The sequence below is a fragment of the Equus asinus genome, chromosome 4, assembly GCF_041296235.1.
Source record: "Equus asinus isolate D_3611 breed Donkey chromosome 4, EquAss-T2T_v2, whole genome shotgun sequence".
In the NCBI taxonomy this organism is placed as follows: domain Eukaryota; kingdom Metazoa; phylum Chordata; class Mammalia; order Perissodactyla; family Equidae; genus Equus; species Equus asinus.
The window spans coordinates 20414232-20432769 of record NC_091793.1 but is presented as its reverse complement, the minus strand read 5'-3'; the positions used below and the strand labels follow the sequence as shown (position 1 = coordinate 20432769).

Sequence of the window (18538 nt, the reverse complement as noted above, 5' to 3'; positions counted from 1 at the left end):
ACTGCTGGAAAGGCTGGAGCAGTGGGAGCCAGGAGGCTCCGCTGGGCCTGTGGGCTACTCCTCTGCATGGCAAGGACCAGAAGCCGGGTGGTGCTGCTCTCACGCAGAGGTTGGGGCTGCTGGAGCTGCTGGCCAGTGTCATGGCCACCCCACAGCCCAGAGGCTGGTACCTGGCTGTGGAATGCAGAGTCCAGCTGGCTGCTGCCCAAACACGTCTACCAGAGGAAATGCAGCCTGCACCTCTCTCCACACACCACCGCCGGGTCCACCTCTCACCTGAGTGCATCTCACTGGTAAATTCAAATCTTGCCCAGAAGCCAGGTGGCAAAGGAGTCTGGGAAATGTAGTTCCTAGGCACAGCCCCCAGAATCCAAGGGAGACTATAGAAACAGTTCAGAATAGATGCCCAATGTTGGTAGATAATTTTCAGCACACCTAGAGTCTCAGAATTTGAGACTCTGAGACTCATAGCATCTCATTTGCCAGAATCCCACAGTCCTGAAGTTTTAGAATGGTATTCTCTTGAAATCCAAGGGTTAAAAGTCTTAGCATCGAGAATTCTCCATATCAGGGGTATTGAAGTTAACAAGAGGTCATCTAGTTGCTGTCACCCACCCACTGCTGGACCTCCCCCATCAATCCCTCTGCCACATACATGTCACCCCTGACTGACAGTGATCCCGCCAAAGGTCCCTTGGACCTAGAGACGGGGAACAGAATGCTGTCGTCTTGGATGGCTATGCCCATGAGCAAGTTCTTCCTTGCATGGACCTCAGACTGCCTCTCTGATCTGCGTGCCCACTGCCCACTGCCCATTGCCTTGGGGTGCACACTTGGTGCAGCACAGCCAGGTTACATGGGGTCCCCACAAGGGCCATTTCCTCTTGGTCTCTTTGAGGAGATCCCTCCACCCCATTGTCAGGGGAGAGGAGGCCCTTGGTGAGAAGATTTGAGAGGAGCAGGGGAGAGAGAAAGGGATGGGGAGGGAGAGGGAAGATGAATCTGGGCAGTGCATCTGGAGCGGGAAGAGGGGCAGGCTCTGTCGGGGCCGTCTCTCTGCGAGGCACTGCCGTCATAGTTCGTTGTAGGGCAACGCGGACATAGACTTATTAGAGAATTGTGGTGGGGAGGTGATGGAGCTGAGAATGCGCCCAACCCGGCCCCCTGTCTCCAGGGAGCCTACGGCAGAGCTGGCAGGAGGCCCAGGCGAGGGAGTGGCCAGTTCTCACTGCTGGGCCTGTAAGCCATCCCCCTTCAGTTCTGCTTCTGGCATCACAGTCCCCATCCACCCTGTACCCACAGGCCCCAGGGCGGGTGACTACACCTACCGTGAGGGCCTTGAGCACAAGTGCAAGCGGGACATCCTGCTCGGCCGGCTCCGCAGCTCCGAGGACCAGACCTGGAAGCGGATCCGGCCCCGGCCCACCAAGACCAGCTTCGTGGGCTCTTACTACCTGTGCAAAGGTGGGTGGGTAGCACAGCCCGGGCCCAGCTCCTCTCATACCCAGCCACTGCTCTGCTCCCCATCACAGGTAGACAGATGTAGACAGAGCAGGTGTGGGTCATTGAGGATGAATCCCACACAAGAATGAGCATCTCCCACCCTGACCAGCCCTGTAGACAGGTGGGAATGTAAGCGATGTTATATATGGCAGCCTGTGCTCTCCAGTGTGAAGGTCAGACAGTTCATGGAGAGCCTGCAGGTCCTAAAGGACTGTTGGAAGGATGTGGAGAGAATCCATGTGAACCGTTTAGGGCTGGCTCATAGTAAGGGTTCGATAATACTAGCTTTTAAAAATTATGATGTTGTCCTTGTCCTCACTCCTTTCAGTTTGGTTGATACTTAACGGACATTCGTCATGTACCTTATTTGCTTCCTTCTACTCGCCAACCAAGCGTCTTGGTGCAGGCTGCACGGCAATCCATGACCAGTTGCGATATTGTGGAGTGCTTTATGGTGTTACCCTTTTGTACCCACCATCACGTATTCTTATGACAACTCTGGGTGAGGGAGCCGAGGCTTTGGGAGCAGCCGTCCCCAGTTTCCACCTTTGTCCCCCGACCCAGCCTGTGGCAGTAGCCCACCCAGGCTTTCCGGACCAGCTCCTTGTCCTCCCAGCAGGATCTTACAGACATGTCGCTGCTGGGCCTGAAGGCCTCCGTCGGCCATGCCCCAGCCAGTGTGATGAAATCCAAGTTCTGCAAGACCTGCAACTCCCCCGTCTGCCCTAACCATTCCCTAAATACACTGAACCCTGACTCCTTTGCACACGCTCTGCACCTTGAACTTGGTCGTCCCCTGCTCTTCCTTCAGGCAGCGCCTGGATCTCGGGAGCCCTTCCCTGCAGGGCGTCCCCCCTGGATGCAAAGCTGGTGACAGTGCAGAACACAGTCCCTGGTGGTCACCTAGGCATCTGGCCCCCTCGTCCTTGTGTGCCGGCAGCTTGGCAGAGAGATGGGGCTGGGCAGACTTAGAGTGTGAGGGAGGGAGAGAAAGGAAGGAAAACAGTTCCCACCCCCAAGAAATGGTAGGTCTTTGGGTTATGAGCCTGCTGCCCTCCCAACTCCCGGGCCCCCAGGAGTTTTATTTATTATTTTACTTAATGCCCACAGCAACCCAGTGTGCTGTGTGAGAGACAGACAGCTGAGACTCAGGAATAGCAGGGGATCCCAGCCCAAGTCTGCTGACTCTCAGGTCCTGGCCCTTAACCAGTGGGATTTTCCTGGTGAATAGTAATAATAAAATCCCTCTTATTTGTTTAGAGACTTGTATACTTCTACAAAGCCCTTTCCACACCTCTCATTTCGCCTGACCCACACGGCAGCCCTGTGGGGTGGTGGAGCCAGGATGACTGCCCTGCTTTGCAGATGATGATGTGGATCCCCCCCATACACACCCAGATGTAGAGCAAAGAAGGGGCCTGGCCTGGGAGGGCTTTCCCCGAACTCTGCTGCTCTGCCTCTCCTAAGTCCTCAAGGTCGGCAGGCAACTACCCTACCTGTGGGAAATGAGCCTGGGCCCCACCAGGTGGCTGCTGGCCCCTCCAGCCGCAGCGGTGGGTGTGGGACACTATGGGCTGCCGTCCCGCCTGGCGGAACGTGTGTCCTGTTGCCTCTTTGCAGACATGATTAACAAGCAGGACTGTAAGTACGGGGATAACTGCACCTTCGCCTACCATCAGGAGGAGATCGACGTGTGGACCGAGGAGCGGAAGGGCACCCTCAACCGCGACCTGCTCTTCGACCCACTGGGGGGCGTCAAGCGTGGCAGCCTCACCATCGCCAAGCTCCTTAAGGAGCACCAGGGCATCTTCACTTTCCTCTGTGAGGTACCTGCCCACCCACCCCACCCACCTGCCACTTCCATAGGTGATGGCACAAACGAGGCCAGCAGAGGGGGCTCCATGGTCCCCTGCATGGTGGAATGTCAGTTCTGGAACCTGCGGGCTTTGGAGGTGTGACCTTAGAATCAGTAGTCCTTGGACTGTCAGAAAGTTAGGCCCGTAGGATCCTGTCATGAGAGAGCCCAGATCCTGTCCAGCACCCCCATTTTGCAGAGGCAGAAACTGAGGCCAGAAGGAGAGTAACCACACCTGTTCTTTCCTTATGGCCATCACAGGCCAGGCTTGGTGCCAGGCTCTTTAAGCACTCATCTCGATTCTGCCCACGCCTCCTCATCCTGCTGTGCTGCCTTTACTGCCCACCGCACCTTCCTGCCTGCTTCCCTGCCTGTGTCCAGGCTGTGCCCTGTCCCTGGAGGCCTTTCAGACCCTCTGAGGCTCAGCTCTGATCCCAGGAGTTCCACCAAGCTGTTGTTAATGCCCTCCCCACAGCTGTCACAGAAGCCCCTGCCAGGCCCCTGCCTCCCCAGCCAGTCATTGGGGAATGTGGGCAGAGACAACATCGGGTCCATCTCCATGGACTGAGAGCTCTGGGTCCAGGTTGCTGGCAGGGTTTGGTGCAGCTCAACCCAACCCTGATCCATTGCACAGCCAGCCCTTCCCTCGGACTCTTAGAGCAAGTAGACTACCCACTCCCTTCAGGGAGCAGTCAGCCTGCAAGTCAGGGCTCACAGCCGCTTGGCTGCATGACTTTACAAAGCACCAGCAGTTCCATTATGTCCTTTTGAGCTTCACAGTGAATCTGTGGGACAGAGCAGGTGTGGTTATCCTCGGTTTCCAGCTGAGGAGGCTGAGGCTCAGAGACATGGAGTAACCCCTGCCCCAGGCCTGTGGAGTGATGGGATCAGAGAGAGCCAAGGCCCAGGTTATCTGTCAGTTAGAGCCAGAGAGGTGGGGGCTGCAGACTCTGGAATTCAGAATCTTCCTCACTCCCCCAACTAAGGGCCAGGCTTGCAGGGACCCAGTCTGTCCCTCCCTGGGTGGCCATGCCAGATCCCAGCCCACCCCCTCCCCGGGCAGATCTGCTTTGACAGTAAACCCCGGATCATCAGCAAAGGCACCAAGGATTCGCCGTCTGTCTGCTCCAACCTGGCTGCCAAGCACAGCTTCTACAACAACAAGTGAGTGGGACCTGCAGCCCAGGCCGGGGCTGGAGGCTGTGGAGAGACCCCCTGGAGCAGCTCAGATGCCTGGGGAGCAGCTAAGGCCAGAGGGGAGACCTGGGGTGTTAAGGCAAGGGGCAGAATTTGGGACTCAGATCCAGCATCTACCGGGAAAGGACAGGACCACATTTACTGAGCATCTCTGTATTCCAAGCATTCTCTTGGAATTATGATGGTCTCCGTAGTCCCCTAAGGGTGGAGTTACTATCTCGAGTACTGATGAGAAAGCTGAGGCTTGGAAGTAGCTTACTCAGCCAGCAAGTGGGGAGCCACATCCCTGACTCCCATCTGGTGCCCTCCACTGTAGTGACATTGGTGTCGGACGGTGGCGGGGGTGGGTATGGCTGGGTCAGGCCTGGACCTACCTTTCCCTCTGACTCCCCTTGGCTCTGTTCCAGTATGGATGATGTAGCCCAGGCCCTGGAGTCAGACAGACCTAGGTCCGAATCTCGGTCTGGTCAACAGCCTGTTTAATGTCCTTTGGCCACTATGACCCTTAGTTTCCTCATCTGTAAAGTTGATGATGATCCCAATCTCCTAGGGTTGCTGTGAGGGTAATTAAAATTCCTGGCCCTTGGGGCCAACCCTGTGACCGGCCCGTGGCCGAACGGGAAAGTTCGCACGCTCTGCTTCGGTGGCCCAGGATTTCGCCGGTTCGAATCCTGGGCATGGACATGGCACCACTCATCCAGACATGCTGAGGTGGCGTCCCACATGCCACAACTAGAAGGACCCACAACTAAAAAAATACACAACTATGTACTGGGGGGCTTTGGGAGAAAAAGGAAAAGTAAAATCTAAAAAAATTCCTGGCCCAGAGGAAGTACTCACTTAGTATTTCTCTGGGTGCAGGACCAGCTTTGGAGCATCAAGCTGGGGAACTTGAGGGAAATGTCCCTTCTCCCAACCTCATGGCCAGTGGGATCTGGTGTCATCCTCCTGCTGGCAGCTTCATCTTTGAGCTGGCCCCAGATTGAGGCCAGGGGAGGGCGCACAGCTGGGACTCAAACCCAGGACTGCCAGAGTGCAGGACCCCCGCCTCTGACCTACTGCACCATCACGTTCTAAAAATGGTCAACAGGGCAGGAGGCACCTGGGAGAGGCCCCTCCCCTCAGGCTTGCTGGGCACTGGGGGAGAGTGGCCCGACCAGGCATGGTAGGGGAGGGTTGGGGGCTGCAGACTGCATGGTGCCCCCTGCCCGCCAGGTGCCTGGTGCACATCGTCCGCTCCACCTCCCTCAAGTACTCCAAGATCCGCCAGTTCCAGGAGCACTTCCAGTTCGACGTGTGCCGCCACGAGGTGCGCTATGGCTGCCTGCGCGAAGACAGCTGCCACTTCGCGCACAGCTTCATCGAGCTCAAAGTCTGGCTGCTGCAGCAATACTCAGGTGGGCGGCTGGACAGGGGCAGGTGAAGGGGTGGCATGGAACTGGCTGAGGATGGATGGGCCAGGCCGATGGCAGGTGGCAGGGGGAGACTTCAGGAGTTCAGAGGAGGGCAGTCACTGGGGGAAGGGGTTTCTTGGAGGAACTGGTGCTCCTTAGACTCCTCAACATCCAGACAATGCAAAGACTCTGCTCTCAGGGGGATTCCAGGCTCGGAAGGCCCTGGGTTTATCCTTGTTCAGGCACTGCCAGGGGAGCACTCGTGGATGAGGCAGAGGGAGGCGGAGCCGGGCTCCCACTCCACTGGCCACCGGGTGGGCATCAGCAGGTCACACCCCTCGCTGAGCCTCCGCTTGCTCGCCTGTAAAATGGCGATCGTAATCTCTGCCTCAGAGTTGAGAAGATTGAAAGCTGTTCACTCGCTCGCTTATTCATTCATCTGCCAGGGATTCACTGAGCACCTGCTCTGTGTCAGGGGACTGAGCAAGACCTGTTCAAGGTCCTCGCTCTCAGAGAACATCTGACATCTGTGAATGAGGGCAAGGCAGGCACTGTAAGAAAAGGTAATAAATCCTGTATTCCCTCTGTTCTTGGATGCACATTTTCCTCCACTGCATGTCATAATTGTATTAGCAGCATTTCTTTTGTGTGTGTGGAACACAAAATAATGGTGCATCTCACAATCCATCTCTTCTTGGGGCCGGCCCGGTGGTGCACTGGTTAAGTGCGCACATTCCACTTTGGGCAGCCCGGGGTTCGCCGGTTCGGATCCTGGGTGCAGACATGGCACTGCTTGGCGAGCCATGCTGTAGTAGGCGTCCCACATATAAAGTAGAGGAAAATGGGCACGGATGTTAGCTCAGGGCCAGTCTTCTTCAGCAAAAAGAGGAGGATTGGCAGCAGATGTTAGCTCAGGGCTAGTCTTCCTCAAAAAAAAAAATCAGAAAAAAAAACCCCAATCTATCTCTTCTTGACTTGATGAAATAGAGTAGTGTAATTTCAGATGTGCCTCAGTGCTGGGAGGAAAGTAAAGCAAAGAAGTAGGATGGAGAGGCACTCGGGGCAGGGGCATTTGGGGTAAGACCATCAGAGAAGGCCTTTCTAAGGAGGTGACATTTGAGCAGGGGAGGGCAGGGAGCGCATTCCAGGCAGAGGGAACAGCAAGGCTAGAAGCCTTGAGGCAGGAGCACGCTTGTTACAGAAAGTCTATCCACGAGGGCTTAATGCCTTGGAGAGGGAGTCAGAGATGAGGCCTGAGAGGTGGGCAGGGACCAGAGTGTGTGAAAGTCTCTAGGTCATAAATAGAACTGGCTGGGATTGTTCTAAATACAATGTGCAGGGTTTGGAGAGTTTTATGTGGGTGGAGTCTTATGATCTGATCAATGTTTTTAAAAAGTAGCTCTGGCTGCTGGGTGGAGAATGGGGGGTGAGGGCAGGCGGGTGCAGGGAGACCAGGTTGGCAGCAGTGAAAGTGGAAGGACAGATGAGGTTCTGGGTGGATTTTGATGGTGGAGCTGTGGGAGGAGTTGTTGGTGGAGGAGCTGTTGATGGACCAGATACGAAGAATGAGACAAAGGACAGTGTGAAGGTCAACTCCAAGGTTTTTGACCAGAGTCACTGGAAGAATGGGGTTGCCATGTTCTGAGAATGGGGAGCTGAAGGAGGAGCAGGTCTGAGGTCGCACCAGGGCTCAGTGGGGCCCATGGGGAGTCTGAACTGCCTGTTGGACTTGAAGTGGAGATGGGCAGGCAGCCAGACGTGGGAGTCTGCAGTTCACAGGCGAGGTCTAGGCTGGACACATCTTTGGGAATCAGCAAGAACGTGGATGTCAAGTGGAGTTGCCTGGCGCAGAGTAAGCCCAGATGACAAGTGGGCACCGTGGAGCGGTATCCATAGGACAAGGTCTAAAACGAAATCAGTTCTGGGAAAGGGCCTAGAACGCGGGAGGGGGTTTGGGAGGGGAGAGTAAGCTTCAGGGAAGAGGCTCCGAGCTACACCTCAGAAGGTAGGCTCAGTGTTAGCTGTCAGATTAGGAGGGTCTGGGCCACCAGACTCGGGTGTTTGCCCTTTGCTGACTGGCGGTGAAGAGCCATGACCCCTCGCTGAACTGGGGAGTCTGGCTGGGCCAGGCATGGAGCCCTAAGATGTGATGGGCCAGCGGCTGCCAAGCAGGGATCAGGCTTGAAGCCCCACTAAGGGAGGCAGGGGTCAAGGAAGAGACAGGGCTGCTGGCTTGGGGGCAGGGATCACCATGCTGTAGAGCCAATGCGATTCTCCCGCATTTTCCTACCCGTGGCCTCATTTTCTCCTCTCAGTACTGCGAGGGCTTGGAGCAGGCCTCCGTCCCCAATTGCAGATAAACAACAGGCCCAGCAAGGATGAGTGGTTTCCCTGCGCCCCACAGCTTTCTCTGGCAGGACCTGACTAGAGAATGGGGCTCTTCTGCCTGGGCCTGGGGGTGGCACCGGCCCCTCACAGATCCCCTGCCTTTCTCACTGAGCCCCTTCAGGGATGCCTCTGTCTGCTCCCACCCCCACCAGGCATGACCCATGAAGACATCGTCCAGGAATCCAAGAAATACTGGCAGCAGATGGAGGCCCATGCAGGGAAGGCCAGCAGCAGCTTGGTAAGGCCCCAGGTTGGCGCTGGGGGTGGGATCCAGCCCCATGGAAGGCCATCCCCCATCCCTTTACTCAGATGTAATTTCAGACTTATCAGCAAATGGTAAGAAGAGTCCAGAGAATTCGTGTATACGTTTTTCTGGCTTCCTCAGATGTTAACATTTTACCACATTCCATAGTCACTTTGTCCTCTGTGTGTGTGTGTACATATACTCATAGGTTTACATATAGAAATGTACACACTTTTCTGAACCATTTGAGAGTAAGTTGCAGATGTGATGCCCCATTACCACTAAACGTTTACTTCAGTGTGTATTTCCTAAAAATAAGGATACTCTCTTACATGATAACCACAGTGTAATTATCAACATGCCAAAATTAACATTGGTGTAATTATTCAGATTATGGTATACTACTCCAATTCTGTGAATCGTCCCCAAATCCCAGGTGACACATTGCATTCATTTATTGTGTCTCTTTAGTCTCCTTTAATCTAGAGCGGTTGCTCAGTCCGTCTTTGTCTTTCACGACGTTGCCATTTTTGGAGAGCTGATTGTTTTGTAAAAGGCCCATCCCTTTGGGATGGTCTGATGGTTCCTCAAACCACAGAGCTGATAGCTTCTCAGTTCACTCTTCGGGACACACATCATCTCCATTTGTCCCTTTACTGGTTACAACTTGATTAAAGGTAACTCCATTATAAAGGTTCCTCTCCTGTGAAGTTATATTTGTTCCCTTTGTAATCAATAAATATCTTCTGGGGAGATACTCTGAGACCATGTAAATAGCCTAGTATTCCCCAAACTTTTCACCCACTGGTTGTATCATCTCCCATCCCTCTTGATCCTCACCCTGGTCCTGAAGAAGTGAGCTGTTGCTTGTGGCATTTGCAGATGGGGAAACTGAGGCTCAGAGCATGCTACAGACTTGCCCAGGAGTACACTTAGGGGAGTAAATCCCAGCTTCTCTGACATCTTGTCTAGAGCTCACTCTGCCCCCTCCCCACCCCATACCACTCCTGTCACCCTTGAGGATTCCCCATCCACCATGGGGATCATAATCCTACCTGCTGTCTCCCAGGGAAGGTGCGAGGCTCACAGGAGCTGCCCCCTGCCATCCCTGCTCCTCATACCCTCCTCAGGAGGTTGGGACCATTGTAACCTCAGATGACAGTGGGGACAGACGGGGTAGTCTCAGGGCCCAGGAGGCAGTGAGTGGGAAGTGAGGCCTCCATGCCCTCCACATGAGGGATGACCCCTTCACCATGCCAGTCCTGCCCACTGATCAACTTGGGAGAAAGCTGGGCCCCTGCCCCTCCTGAGGCCAACCTGGCTTTGGCCATGAGCCAGGAGCGGGGCAGGCTGGCTGGTGGGGCAGGCCTGGGCCAGGCTGTCTACAGGGCTGCCTGGCCCCCTTGGGTCTTCCCTCTGTCTCCTTAGCCCCCTCGTTCCTGGTCATCCCCCTCCTGTTCAGTCCTCTTTTCCCCTCCCCCTCCTCCCTTTGTGTGTTATTTTTGCTCCTGCCGGAGCCCAGCTAGGAAGCAGTGAAGGGCTCAGGCTGGACCTACAGCATCGTCTTCTAAAGAGAATACTGAGTCCTTGCCACCTCCTATCCCTCTGGCCCTCCATCATCCTGCCCAAGGCTGCTGCCGGGGTCCCCAGGAACGGCGGCAGGCCTAGCTGCCTGAGGGTGCCCTGACGGGCTTCAACTCCCTCTTGCTGCCAGGGGCCCGCTCTGCCCACCCAAAATGCCACTCCTCGCACAGGAACAGGGCCTCCGTGCCGGGCCTGGCCACAGCCCATGAATGAGGTGTCTTGCTTGCTCTGCTATCAGAGGGCAGGGCCAGTGGCACTGTGAGGCCAAGGACGGGATGCCAGGGAAGAAGCTGCTCAGGCCCCGTGCCCATGGCACACCTGTGCCATCCCACAAAGAAACATGAGCACCTGCCTCAGCCCAGGTCCCCGTCCTCAGGCCACTTCCCCGTGGGTGGGTTAGCAACCTGTCTGAGCTTCTGCTTCTGCTCAAATGGGAGTGATCACATCTGCCCCCTAGGCCTGTGGCAAGGAGACGGTGAAACTGTACAGCTGTGAAAAAGGAAGCTCGGGGACCTGGTGCGGCTAAGCCCTTCCGGGCCCCACTTACCTCCCCTTGCAGTGGGTCCTCTCATGCTCCTGTGGGGATCCAGTGGAGCACCTAGAAAGCAGGAGCCATGTGGACACGCCTCCTGCCCGCTCTAGCACAGGCTGTGTCCCAGTTACAAAGGCGTGATTTCACCTTGTTTTGGGGATGATATGTGTGTTGTCCTGGGGCCGAGCCAGGCTGCCAGTCTCCCAGCACCAGGCCAGGGTCAGTCAACAAGCAGCAAGGACAGATCCCCTTCCTACTCCAGGGCAGGCCCTGGGCTGGGCAGTGCTAGGGACACGGGTGTTCCCAGGGCAGGGGACAGGGACCCGCCAGTCTGGAGGAGAGAAGGGGGACCCCCATCTGAGGCTCTGGGGAGGACAGGGAGGCTCCAGCTAATGGGAGAGACAGCAGGTTAGCCAGCATGGCTGGGTGAGGGGTCAAAAGTGGCAGGAGACAAGGCTGGGTGGGTACTTGTCCCACCTCTTGCCCCCACCCTGTCCCAGGAGTGCAGAAGAACAGGCCCTCCTGCCTGCAAAGGAATGGTTGGGGCAGAGGATGGGGAATGAACATGCTAGGGCCTTAGAGTCCAGGGCTGCCTAGAGGCCGCCTGAGGCAACCTCCTGTATGCCCAGCCCCTGGAAGTGGCTGCCCACCCTCTGGGCCCTGCTCTCGACCAGGTCGAGCCCTCATCACTAGGTGAGTTGGTCAAGATGAGGTAGTTCAGGTTCTGTGGGAGCTCATAGGATGGGCAGCTGCCACTTAGGAGAGCTCCAGGGAAGGCTTCCTGGAGGAGGTAGTGTTTGAGCTAAATTTTGAAGGTTTCTAGAACAAGCCTGATGAAGAACAGAAGAAGGGCATTCCAGCCAGAGGGAACAGCATGTGCAAAGGCAGAGAGGTGAGGGGGTCACATGCTGTGCCTAGGGAAGTGCCAGCAGCTCCACAGAGCAGGCCTGTGGAGACTACTCAGATAAAGCGGAGAATCCTTGATCAGGAGTCAGGAACCCCATCCCAGGCCTGGCTCCCACACTCAGAAGCCATGGGGCCTGGAGTTGAGGGATCGCTTCCTGCCGGAAAGTGGTAATGGACCAGCACATTCCAGGGCTCTGGGTGGCCCTACTGCTCCCAGAGGCCACCTGCACAACAGACCCCGGGTGTCGGCCCCAGTGCCTGCGGCTTTACTGGCTCCCCTCCCTCACAGGGCGCCCCGCGGACGCACGGGCCCAGCACCTTTGACCTGCAGATGAAGTTCGTGTGCGGCCAGTGCTGGAGGAATGGACAGGTGGTGGAGCCTGACAAAGACCTCAAGTACTGCAGCGCCAAGGCACGGCACTGGTGAGCCAGGGGCTGGGCGGGTGCCGGGGGGGGCGGGGCCCCAGCGAGCGCCACGGGTAAGGATGCCAGGGCTCACGGTGGAGGTCACACAGCCCAAGGCTCTGGCCTGAACCCTCCCCAACCAGCTCCCTGCTCTGTCCTGCAGCTGGACCAAGGAGCGGCGGGTCCTTCTGGTGATGTCCAAGGCCAAGAGGAAATGGGTGTCAGTGAGACCACTGCCATCCATTCGCAACTTCCCACAGCAATACGATGTGAGCACCGGGGTGGGTGGCAGGGTGGCAGTGGCACCTCAGGTGTGGGGGCCATGGGGACCCAGGAAGGCTTGCCCGCCGACTGGGACAGGGACGCAATCCAGCGGACTCAGCAGGCCCTCCCACGCCCACCCACAGCTCTGCATCCATGCGCAGAATGGCCGCAAGTGCCAGTATGTGGGGAACTGCTCCTTTGCACACAGCCCGGAGGAGAGGGACATGTGGACCTTCATGAAGGAGAACAAGAGTGAGTGGGCAGTCTGGGTGGGGCGGGACCCTCGTTACCAGGCACCCCGACTCAGTGGCAGGCTCAAGCACCCCTGCCATAACCCCCTTGCCACCCAGGCCCTTTCTGTGCCCAGGCTGTGCCCTCTGGGCCATCTGTGGTTGACTGGGCAGCCCAGCAGGGGTCATGGGGCAGAATGGATGAAGAAGCCCCTCTCACAAGGCACTCTGTCCCCTGTTTCCCACCAGTCCTGGACATGCAGCAGACCTATGACATGTGGCTGAAGAAACACAACCCAGGGAAGCCGGGGGAAGGGACCCCCATCAGCTCTCGGGAAGGGGAGAAGCAGATCCAGATGCCCACGGACTATGCCGATATCATGGTAATCCCACAGGCTGGGAGCCAGGTCTGAGCCTGACCTGGAGGGGCCTTGTCAGGGGCTTAGCCTCCCTGGGGGACATGGTCCGGGAAGAGGTGTGGGGAGTGGGCACCCATGGTGGCTGTACCCCCAGATGGGCTACCACTGCTGGCTTTGCGGCAAGAACAGCAACAGCAAGAAGCAGTGGCAGCAGCACATCCAGTCCGAGAAGCACAAGGAGAAGGTCTTCACATCTGACAGCGACGCCAGCGGCTGGGCCTACCGCTTCCCCATGGGCGAGTTCCGGCTCTGTGACAGGTGCAGGGCTGTGGGGTGGGTCTGGCGGGACCTGGCGGGCTGTGGGGTGGACGTGTGGAGTGGGCCTGAGGAGATGGAGGCCGTGGCTAGCACTGGCTCCTCTTGGCCTGGAGATGGCGTGCAGGGTGTGGTGTGTCCAGGAACAGCTGCTCCCAGATGTGAGGAGCATCAGGACGGGGTGGGATTGGAGGGGTGGACTCAGACCTGCCCAGACCCATACTTTGCAGCTCTGGGTCAATCCTGGAGAAGGCTGGGACATACCAGCTTTCACCAGGACAGAAGCTGCCCGGGGATGGGCTTGTCTCGGGGGAGGTTAAGCAGCCGGCCCAAGGTCCGGCAGCCATGGTGGACAAGGCACAGGATCGGGCAGTGAGCTTCCTGTCGCCCACAGGCTCCAGAAGGGCAAGGCCTGCCCAGACGGGGACAAGTGCCGCTGCGCTCACGGGCAGGAGGAGCTCAACGAGTGGCTGGACCGGCGCGAGGTGCTGAAGCAGAAGCTGGCCAAGGCCCGCAAGGACATGCTTCTGTGCCCACGAGACGACGACTTTGGCAAATACAACTTCTTGCTGCAAGAAGACGGGAACACCGCTGGTGCCGCCCCAGAGGCTCCTGCTGCTGCCACTGTCAGCGGGGAGTAGAGCCAGGTCTTGGCTGTGGGTGAAGTCCTAGGGTCAGGGGTGGGGATGGGGACCAAGGGCCTGGTGGAAGGGCCAGGGCAGGCCAGGGCTGGGGGTGGGGGGCCGCCCTCATCAGGCAGCCCCCGGCCCCCTGGGGCCCTGTCCATCTTCTCTGTCCCCACCGCCCCCGTCTGCATACCCAGGTGCACGAGCTGTGGTCCTGGAGTCCTCATCCCACTGAAACCCTGGGCAGACCCTCCCCCCCAACCTCCGCTTTCCTGGTTGGGGAGGGAGGGGCCTAGCTGACCCCTCCAGCTTCAGCCTACAGCTTTAACTTCTGTCTGCTCCTAAAGGGGGCCCAAAGCTCAGGGCTGGGGAGCCTGGGGTCCCCACTTGAATCTGCAGCAAGAGGGCCTTCTCCCTGCCCCACCGTCACCCCACCCCCGCCTCCCTGGGGGCAGATCAGGACACAACAGAGGGTAGGAGGCCCCACTTAGCTTTAAAATGCAGCCCCAGGATGAAGCCGGGGACGCTGTACTGGTCACTTCCCCTCTGGGCCTCAGTTTTCCCTCTGGTTGGAAGAGTGGGAGGGACTGGGCTAGATGATCTCTGGAGCTGACTGAGGAGTCTGGCTGTCTCTAGTGAGGCCACAGCCCAGCCATTTTCCCTCATGGGCCATTGAATGTAGACTGTAGATCTTCAGAGCCTTTGGTGATGACCCAGCCCAAACCCCCATTTTGCAGATAGGAACACTGAGGCCTAGAAGGGAGGAGTGATCGGCCCAGGGTCTCCAGCCCATGGCATGAGGTCAAGCTGAGGTGCAAACTGTGGTCAGAAGACTCACGGCCAGTTATTGGCAGGAGCCTCCAGGCCCTGGGCAGGGATGTCACAGTCTCTGAGTCCATGTGCAGCTGGAGTCCGGGCAGCGCCGCCTAGGGGCTGGGGGAGGGAGGCTCAGGGGTTGATCTTTCAGCAGCCCGTGAAGGGACAGTCCCCTTCTGAGGATGGTCGTAGGGAGTATAGCAACAAAGGTGACTTCCCCATGCCCACTGGGGGCGAGGTGGTAACGGGCAGGGCACCCATGGGCTCAGGTTCTGCTTGAGGTGCTGAGGGGAGTGGTTAGGGGATGTGGAGAGAAGGGAGACTTGACCCCCGGGCACCGTGGGCCACTCCAGGATCAGACACAGCCCTTCTTTGCTGGGGACCCAGCATGGTCCTCTCCCCCTTCTCCCCTAGACCTGGACATACAGTTATGACTGTCTTTCCCAGCCCCTCCCTGATCCCCAGCCTGGCCAGCTGCCTGGGACCCCAGCTGACAGCCAGCCCCAGCCGCCACCCACCAAGCCCTCTCCCATCCTCTCATCTGACGTGTCTGCGTGCACTCCCTCCTCTCCCTCCCACCCGCTCTGGGCAGACCCAGCCTCCCCTGGTTCTCTAGACATTCCAGAATGCCCTACACCATTGGCACAATGGTGGGGACCCCCCGGAAGGAACCGGGGACCACGGCTGGAGTCGGGGGAGGGGGTGAGACGGAGAGAATGGAACACCCCTATTTCTCCTCCAGCAAGGATTGATAGTGTGCGATGATATGATGACGGGCACCCCAGGCCGCAGGGGACCCTGTTCCTCTTGCCGCCACTGCCCAGCCTTTCCCGATAATCGTGGCATGCATCCTTTCCTCTCTCTGCCCCCTTCCCCCAGCAGACCAGCACTGCAGTTTGGGTGCTGGTAGTCTGGCTGGAGGGGAGGAGAGACCACACCCAAGGTGGGGGCCGTGGCCGTGAATGTCGATGACACTTGTCTCCCTGATCCGTGGTGTTGCAGTCTGTTGTCACCAGCCTTGTTTTTAGTGTGTATATATGTCGCCCCCGTGATACATATATACACAGGTATTAAATATATCGCTCTATATAATATTATATATGTGTGTGGTATCCGAGGAATCTCTTCTAATGAGGGCTACAGATAAAGAATTTGGCCGGAAAATGCAGCCATCCTGGTGTAATTAGGAGGGGCTTTCAGGGTCATCAGGCCATTTGCAAGGATTCAGGGACTGGAGCCATGGTTGGAGGTGATCTGGGCAGCAGGGCAGAGTGCCCCCCCTCCCCCACCTGGGCCCAGCTCTGCCTGATGGCTTCCAGACCACCCCAGCCTAGCGAGGAGAGAGCAGAAGTGCTCAGGGAAAGAAAATGATCGGTGTCTCCCACCCAAAGGAACAGGATTAGAGTCCAGATAGTTCTTCAACCTGTAATCCGTCCGGGGCCCTCGGGATCTGGGGCTCTCTGGCCTGGCCAGGCTGGATCCCTCACAGGGCTGGGAAGAGAGCGAGAGGAAGGGTGTCGGGTGGGGGGCAATGGGAGTACACTTTGATGACGGGGGTGATTATTTCCGTAGTGACCCTGCCTGGGAGGCTCAGAGTATTGAATGGGGCCCACTGCCAGCAGGCAGGGATCAAACGTCATGATGAACACAGTGATGGGTGGCAGGCGCCCCATGAGTGTCCCTTTGAGGGGGTAAAGAGGGATGCTGCATTTCTCAGCTGGGCAGTAATCAACTTAATGGTCCTTTTAAAATGTCTGTGTATTAAAAATTTAAGAATACCACACTTTAATATTAAATATTCATAAGGTCTAGTATCTTGATAATAATGTAGATGTTTTAATAACAATTTTTGTCCTTCTTAAAATAAAATGAAAGAAACTTGCCTCTTTTAGCCTTTGTTCTAGAAAATAAACGTGTGCACTTTGACCTCTGTCCCCCAGGTGTCGCTCCTGTTACTCCCTGCCTGGCACTTGTGTCTGGGGGCCTGGGCTGCTCTGTATTTGTGGGGCAGAGCTGGCTGCCGCTGGGCATGCCTCAAGGCAGACATTCCAAGGGGTGAGGGGCAGAAGGTCTGTGTCCCTGTGTAAACAGGCAAACCCAGCTGACCCGGCTCAGGCAGCAGCTCGAGCTTGGCTGGCAGGGACAAGCTGTGCTCTGCACAAGTGGCCCCAGGAGCCACCCTTTGCTGGCTCTTCTGCAGCCTGCCTGCTTGTGGCCTTCTGAGTGGGGCTGCCCAGTGGTACCCACACCTCCCAGCTTTTACCATGTGCGCCATTCCGCGTTCCAGAGGGCCGGCTCTTTGCCCTTTCTGGGTGTGGCTTTTCCAGAAAGGTGAAGGGCTGTGCCATGCTTTGGAATATGATCCCAACTGCAGCCCCGGCTGCTCTGGGTCCAGGGAAGGAGGGCCAAGTTACTTAGGCCCAGCTTCCTCGTCTTTAAAAGGAGAGCGTGTATTAGATAGGGAATTCTGTCAGGGACACCTGTATCTGCTAGGGTGGGAGGCACTTTTTCAAATCTCTTGGATTGTGCATGGTTGCACGTGATGGAGGGGGGTCCTGATGGGAGGGGCTGCACATGAGCAGGCCCTCACCAGACAGCTTTCAAGTGCAGGATGGAGAGGCCCCAGGAACAGAGGTCCAAGGCCTGAGAATTCTCTGAGGAAAGGGAATCATTTGGGTCAGGTATGCAGTAGGGTCTCTGATGCTTGAAAAATGACCAAATGAGTAAGAGAAGCAGCCAACCTGATTGAGCACTTCTCTGCACGTTTGGTGTCCACATCTTAGAGTCTAGAGAGGTTTAGCGAAGTTTCCAAGGACCCTCAAAAAGGAGGCAGAAAAAAGATCGAGAACCACCGGGCACTAGGTTGTTGGCAAAGCTCCCTCCAGTGCTGACGTTCTGGGGTTCTTAGTATCCCTGGGTGCACCGTGGAAGAGCAAAGTGGCATGGCAGGGGACAGCTCTTGAAAGAAAAATGCAGACCCATCCTCAGGCTAGAGGGATCATGAGCCTGCATCAGCTCCTCCCTTGAACTCAGAAAATCAGAGAGAGTTAGATAAACAGGACTTCAATGAACCTTATGGACTAAATTCTTATATTCTCGTAAGTTCCTCTAAGTTCTCTTCTGGTCCTCATTTGGCTCAGTTGGTAAGCATTAACTGAGCACCCACCTGGTCTCAGATCCTGGGGATACCAGATTACTGAAGAAACGTGGCTTCCCTTGAATCCATAGTCCACAGGGAGATGGCCCTACCTGGAAGAGTGTAGGATGATGGGACAAGTGCAGTGGTGGGAGACACTCCAGGTGCCAGGGAAGGGACCTCATCCAGGCTGGGGAGCCAGGAGGGCTTCCTGGAGGAGGTGAAACTGGAATTGAGGCTTAAAAAGATTGTCGTATCATTGTAATCATTGTGCACTTAGCGTTCTGCATCTTTTTCTCTCAATTGTATTCCGCATGTGGGTCCCCATGCCCTGCTTGTAACCTAGATATTTACCATCAGTCGCTGACATTGTATCCATCAAGGGGCCCCAGCTGACTTCAGCAGCCTCCAGTTATTGCACGCAGGCCCGTTTCTAGTCTTCGGCCCTCTGAGTGGGGGCCACAGTGAGCACCACCACCACAGTGCCCCAGCGGGCTTCTCCTCCCTGCCTCTGGGGAAGCTGTTCCAAGGAGAGGCCACCTGGACGGGTGGGGTGACTGTCAGGGGACCTGCAGGCAAGGGTGGGGATGGGGGCAGCTCTGCACCTCTCTAGAGAAAGCCCTTGAGAGCTCTGCCAGAAACTGCATCCACAGGTACCCCTACCAGGGGAGCCACCGACTGTGGGCATCAGACCTCCGAGTCAGGAAACCCAAGAAGAGCAGACAATCCCAACACACCTGCCACCCAGCCCCCTCCCAGTGTCTCCAGACTTGTATGTGGCCTC

The 18538-nt window shown here is 56.9% G+C and overlaps 1 protein-coding gene across 3 annotated transcripts in view; it reads left to right on the top strand.

Moving 5' to 3' along the window:
• Positions 1 to 16500, top strand: part of ZC3H7B (zinc finger CCCH-type containing 7B) — a 53415-nt gene extending 36915 nt beyond the window's left edge. For all 3 annotated transcript variants that reach the window (XM_014864378.3, XM_014864379.3, XM_044779129.2), the window contains 11 exons: positions 1303 to 1464; positions 3124 to 3329; positions 4422 to 4522; positions 5771 to 5952; positions 8490 to 8575; positions 11893 to 12026; positions 12172 to 12277; positions 12416 to 12524; positions 12752 to 12885; positions 13016 to 13179; positions 13571 to 16500. In XM_014864378.3, the coding sequence (XP_014719864.1) occupies positions 1303 to 1464; positions 3124 to 3329; positions 4422 to 4522; positions 5771 to 5952; positions 8490 to 8575; positions 11893 to 12026; positions 12172 to 12277; positions 12416 to 12524; positions 12752 to 12885; positions 13016 to 13179; positions 13571 to 13817 (1631 nt within the window). In that variant the 3' untranslated portion in view covers positions 13818 to 16500. The remainder of the gene's footprint in view (positions 1 to 1302; positions 1465 to 3123; positions 3330 to 4421; positions 4523 to 5770; positions 5953 to 8489; positions 8576 to 11892; positions 12027 to 12171; positions 12278 to 12415; positions 12525 to 12751; positions 12886 to 13015; positions 13180 to 13570) is intronic.
• The last annotated feature ends 2038 nt before the right edge of the window (positions 16501 to 18538 follow it).